Source organism: Lipotes vexillifer, unplaced genomic scaffold, assembly GCF_000442215.2.
Source record: "Lipotes vexillifer unplaced genomic scaffold, Lipotes_vexillifer_v1.1 scaffold1094, whole genome shotgun sequence".
Lineage (NCBI taxonomy): Eukaryota > Metazoa > Chordata > Mammalia > Artiodactyla > Lipotidae > Lipotes > Lipotes vexillifer.
Genome location: NW_006792775.1, coordinates 2,265,002 through 2,270,198, shown reverse-complemented (window position 1 = coordinate 2,270,198; position 5,197 = coordinate 2,265,002). Strand labels below are relative to the sequence as shown.

At 66.4% G+C, this 5,197-nt stretch overlaps 1 protein-coding gene across 1 annotated transcript; it reads left to right on the top strand.

Annotated features, from left to right (window-relative positions):
- The first annotated feature begins 1,255 nt into the window (after nt 1-1,255).
- CDKN1C (cyclin dependent kinase inhibitor 1C) lies at nt 1,256-3,263 on the top strand. The gene is made up of 4 exons (XM_007465958.1): nt 1,256-1,399; nt 1,580-2,229; nt 2,755-2,891; nt 2,986-3,263. The coding sequence occupies exons 2-3, from the start codon at nt 1,590-1,592 to the stop codon at nt 2,886-2,888; spliced, it is 774 nt and encodes a 257-aa protein (XP_007466020.1). The 5' UTR covers nt 1,256-1,399; nt 1,580-1,589; the 3' UTR covers nt 2,889-2,891; nt 2,986-3,263.
- Nucleotides 3,264-5,197: the final 1,934 nt, after the last annotated feature.

The following is a 5,197-nucleotide window of genomic DNA, read 5'->3' as shown; positions in this document are numbered from 1 at the left end:
CTGGCCGCCGTCGCGCCTGCTCTCTGCTGCCCCCCCCGCCCCCACCCCATCTGGCGGTTTCCTGTGTGACAAGGGATAAGCCTGGCCCAGAGGATCAGCATGCACAGTCAGGGTCCCAGGCTGGGCAGGGCCAGCCCCACCCTAGTGGAGAAGCCTCCAGCGCCCTGTCCAATAGCCAGCACAGCAGCCTCCAGCCAGCTAGCCAACCCCCGGCCTGGCCAAGCCTGAAGTGGCTGAGCACCGAGTCAGTGACGTAGCTCAGGATGTCACAGGGTGCATAGCTCAGGATGGGCACGGCCAGTTTCCCATCCACTGGGCAGGACCGACGGCCCCAAGAGCTAGAGTCTCCAGACCCTGGCTCCAGGCGACTGTGGGCCAGCTCTCAAGGTGTCTGCCACTTCGCCCTTGGAGAAAGAGTGGAGCAGAGCCTCCCTCCCCCGGCCCCCCAAACCCCCCTCCCCGCTCACTCGTGGGCCTTAGGTCTAGCAGGTGTGTTAGGGCTCCAGGTGCGCGGAACCCTGCCAGGCACACAAGCCTCGGGCGCAGCAGGCCGCGCGGGGGCAGCCGAAGACCCTATGTAGCTCCAGCCTGGGACGAGCTGGCCGCGGCGGGTTAAAGGCCCGTCAACTGGCGCGGGAGGCCCAAGGGCGAGCACGGGCGGCGGGGCTGGGTGCCCCCAGGGGGGCGAGTCGGGCCAGGCCGAACGCCGGTCTTGCCGGGGGTCGTCGCCCGCCGCGCCCGGTAGGGCGCGCCAGCAGAGGCGGAGGGGGGGGGGGGGGCGGCGGACCACAAGGGCCAAAGCTGATGTAGAGTTCTCAGAACTGGCACTCCTACCCTCCCAGGCCTCCAGGCGGCACTAAGGAGCGTGCGGGTCAGCGGGGGGTGGGGGTGGGGTGGGGGTGTGGGGGGGGATGGGGCGAGGGGGCGGGGCGCCGCGGTGTCACGTTACCGCCCGCAGCGCCCTTTAACTCCGGCCCCGCCCCGCGCCCCGCCCCCTCCCCCGCCGCTGCGCGCGCCCCGCGCCCCGCCAATCGGCCCTCGCGCCCCGCCCCGCCCTCGGGTGGGTGTGTGCGCAGGGCCAATGGGCGGCGGGAGGGGGCCGGACGGCCGGAGGGGCGGGGGCAGCGCGGCGCCGGCCAATCGCCGCGGTGTTGTTGAAACTGAAAATACTACATTATGCTAATAGCAGCGGGGCCCGTGCGCGGGGGGGGTGGGACCCTCGCGTATAAAGGGGCGCGCGAGGACTGGGCGTTCCACAGGCCAAGTGCTCTGCGCTCGGTGGGTGCCAGCCAGGCCAGGGCTAGCCGAGCGAGCGAGGACAGGCACCCGAGGGGGCGCGGCCGCCGGCCGGACGACACAGCGAGCGAGACTCAGGAGCAGTCCACGGCCCGACAGCCAGGTAGCCGCCGCGCCGCCCTCCCAGCGCGTCCCTTTGCAAATGCAGACTCCGGCGCGCGGGGTCTCACTTGCGCCCGGCCTCCGCCCTCCTTTCCTCTCTTCCTCCTCCTCCTCCTCTCCTCTCCTCTCCCGCCGCCCGGCCCGCGCAGCCCCCGGAAAAGTCCGATGCGTATCTCCGCAGCGCGTCGGCAATGGAGCGCCTGGTCGCCCGCCGCACCTTTCCCCTGTTCGCGCGCACCAGCGCTTGCCGCAGCCTCTTCGGGCCCGTGGACCACGAGGAGCTCAGCCGCGAGCTGCAGATGCGCCTGGCCGAGCTGAGCGCCGAGGACCAGCGTCGCTGGGACTACAACTTCCAGCAGGACGTGCCACTGCGGGGCCCCGGGCGCCTGCAGTGGACCGAGGTGGACAGCGACTCCGTGCCCGCCTTCTACCGCGAGACGGTGCAGGTGGGGCGCTGTCGCCTGCTCCTGGCGCCTCGTCCCCGCCCGGACGGCGCGGGCGATAGCCCGCCCTCCGGGCCGCCGGCCGATGAGTCCCTCGACGGCCTCGGGGAGGCGCCGGCGTCGCCGTCCAGCGGCCCGTCCGTAGCGCCTGCCCCGGCCCCGGCCCCGGCGCCGCAGGAGAGCTCTGAGCCGGAGGCGGTCCCGCCGTCGCGCAGCCAGGAGTCCCTGGCCGAGCCGCCGCACTCAGGGATTTCGGGGCGCCCCGCGCCGGGCACTGCCGCCACTGCCACCAACACCAACGCCGCCGCCGCCACTGCCGCCGCCGCTGCCACCACTGCCGCCGCCGGAGGCGCCGCGATCAAGAAGCTGTCCGGGCCTCTCATCTCCGGTGAGTCCAGCGCGGCCCCGCCCCGGCCCGGCCCGGCCCTGCTTTGTCCGGCCGGCCGGGCTCCCAGGCCCTCGGGGGCCTCTCTTGGTCCCCGCCTCCTCCGTGGCGTTAAAGGGCCCGCAGCGCGCGGGGCGAGGCAGCGCCCGCACCCCGTCCCCGCCCTGTTGTTGTGCTCCGGAGGGGTTCGCGCGGGAGGGTTGGGAGGGCGCGCTCTGGTCCCCTCCGAGCGCGATCCTCGCCCGGGCCACTGGAGGCCCTCCTCGGGCGCGGCCGGGCGCGGCGATCGCGGCGCCGAGGGGGTTAAGCGCGGCGGTAGCCCCGGGGGGCTTGGCCGCGGGACAAGGGGAAATGCTTACACAGCACATTGCGCGGCGACGTAAACAAAGCTGACCCGCCGCGGACCTCGGCGCGGGCGGGGACGGCGCCCCCCCACCGGCCGCCCAGCAGCCCGCGCCTCCTCCCGGCACCCTCTTGGGCTCCCCGGCCGGCCCCGCCCTGACCGGCCGCGCGCGCTGTCGCCCGCAGATTTCTTCGCCAAGCGCAAGAGACCCGCGCCCGAAGCCAAGGCGTCGAACGAGGTCCCCGCGGGATGCGCCGCGCCCGGCGCCGCTCCAGCCGTCGGCTCGGCTGAGCAAACCCCGCGCAAGCGGCTGCGATGAGAGGTGAGCGCAGCAGACGGGGCGGGCGGGGAGGGGCGCCCCGCGGGGTCCCGCGGCCACTCTGTCGCCGCTCGCTCACAGCACCTCTCTCCCGCAGCCTCGCGCCCAACGAGCCCCGAGGGAGCCCGCTGGGCAGCGGACAGGAGAGGAGCGCTGGGCCTCGGCTGGGACCGTCCATGTAGCAGCAACCGGCGGCAGCTGCCACGGAGCAGCGTTCGGTTTTGTGTTTAAAGTTTGAAAACTGTGCAATGTATTAATAACGTCTTTTATATCTAAATGTATTCTGCACGAGGAGTACACTGGTCCCAAGGTGTAAAGCTTTAAGAGTCATTTATATAAAATGTTTAATCTCTGCTGAAACTCAGTGCAAAAAAATGAAAAAAGAAAAAAAAAGGAAAAAAGGAAAAAAACATGTATATTTGTACAAAAAGTTTTTAAAGTTATACTAACTTATATTTTCTATTTATGTCGAGGCGTGGGCCGCTCTGCCACGCGCTAGCTCGGTTATTGGTTATGCCAAAGGCACCTCACTCGCATCTGGTTATCGACAAATGTAAATTTATTTTTTATAGCGGACTCTGGGGGGAGGGGGTCGCTCACAAGCTGTAGCTGCCGTACAAGCCCATCTAGCTTGCAGTCTCTTCGCGCTTTCGCTGTCTCTTTTTACTATTATGATTATTTTAAACTTGAAGACAAATCTGTTAAAAGAAAAAAAAAAAAAGAAAAAAAAAAGAAAAAAAAAAAGGTTCCTGAGCCGTCTGCACCACTGCCCCGGCTCCTCGTCCGCCGGGTTCTAAATAAAGAGGCCGAATAATGCTGCAACTCAGCTCCGTGTGTGCTTGTACTGCCTCCAGCTTTCCCCTCTGGCACCCCCAAATGTTAGGGAGTTAGAACCCAGGGGGCAGCCCTAAAGGGAGGGAGGGGGGCTTTCTCCTGGCAGTGCTGGCCCACGCCCACCTGCTCCAGGGCCCTAATTTAGGGATGAGCGGCCCCGCCCTCGCTCTGCATTTATCACATACACACACACACACACACACACACACACACACACACACACACACACACACGTGCAGGGCTGTACACGGAGACCAGGGCTCACTGTTTCCCCGACTCCAAGGAGACCACCCCAGCTGCCCTGGGCCGAGCCCCAATGGGACTCAGGTGGGCACCTGCGGGGACTGGGCCGGTCGCAGGCCCGGAGAGGGCGAACCTGAGCCTGAAATTCTTCAGGCCCCGCCCAAGGTGGACCCCAACGGCTCCAAAGTCCTCCGCTTCGTGGGCCCCGGTGTCCCCCGGGGTGGGGCCGCAGGACCGCAGATGTGTTCTGGCCTCTTCTCTCGCCCACGGTGGGGGAGGGGCAGCCTGCAAGCCTGCGGGGAAGAGGAGAGGGGGAGGCCGAGAGGAAGGGCCCAGGGGCAGGTGGGGGGGGGGAGGGGTGAGGCGCCGCCGCTTCGGTGGAAAAACTCGAGGCCGGATCCACCCGGGCACCCACCAGCCTTCTAGTTTCCAAGTGCTCCCTTTTAGTCAAAGGGAGAGGTTTATTATTTTTTTTATAGCTGACCTATAAACCTCTGAAAATTATGGCTTACAATGGAAAGGGTGACGTAAAATAGCAAAAACGGACGGCTAGCAGTATTTTTGCTGGTGCCTTGGGCCTGGGGAAGCGGAGCAGTGGTGGTGTATTTTTTTAAGTTAACCATTTTGGGGCTGTTTGCGACACTGATGTCCCCCACGGATCAGGGTCAAAGGCTCGGCTGAAGCCTCGATTTTGGAGATGCGTTTGGACATGCGATTCACTTACCCTCCCCCGCAGCTGCCTGAAAGGGTGGGGAGGAGGGAAGTGGGACCTGCCCGAGGCCCAGCTGGGGCTGCACGCTGAGAAATACCTCCCCTGGGAAATGAGAGTAGGGGCCCCGCCGCCTTCAGCTCAGCCCGAGCACATCCTGGGAATTAGACCTGCCGAGATCTGACTTCAGGCTCTGCACCTCTCCTCTGGGGAGGGGGCCTCCCCGAGGCCTGCCTGTGTGACCAGGTGGGAGCTCAGCCTGGCTGAGCGGGAGGGAGGAAGATGGCGTGAGCTGGGAGTCCGCGGGCAGCGCACCCTGCTGGAATGACCATTCACACTGAGGACAGAGTCTGGCTGGGGGTGGGCACGTCCCCACCCCAAACTCAATGCGACCGGGCATCCTACCCGCCCCCCACCCCCTGCCCCCGCTCTGCTGCTTACACCCCTGGCCCCCAGCACGGACCTGGGGATGCAGCCCCTTGCTACCCGGCTTCCGGGTGTCACTCAGGGTGGCTTTCTCAAA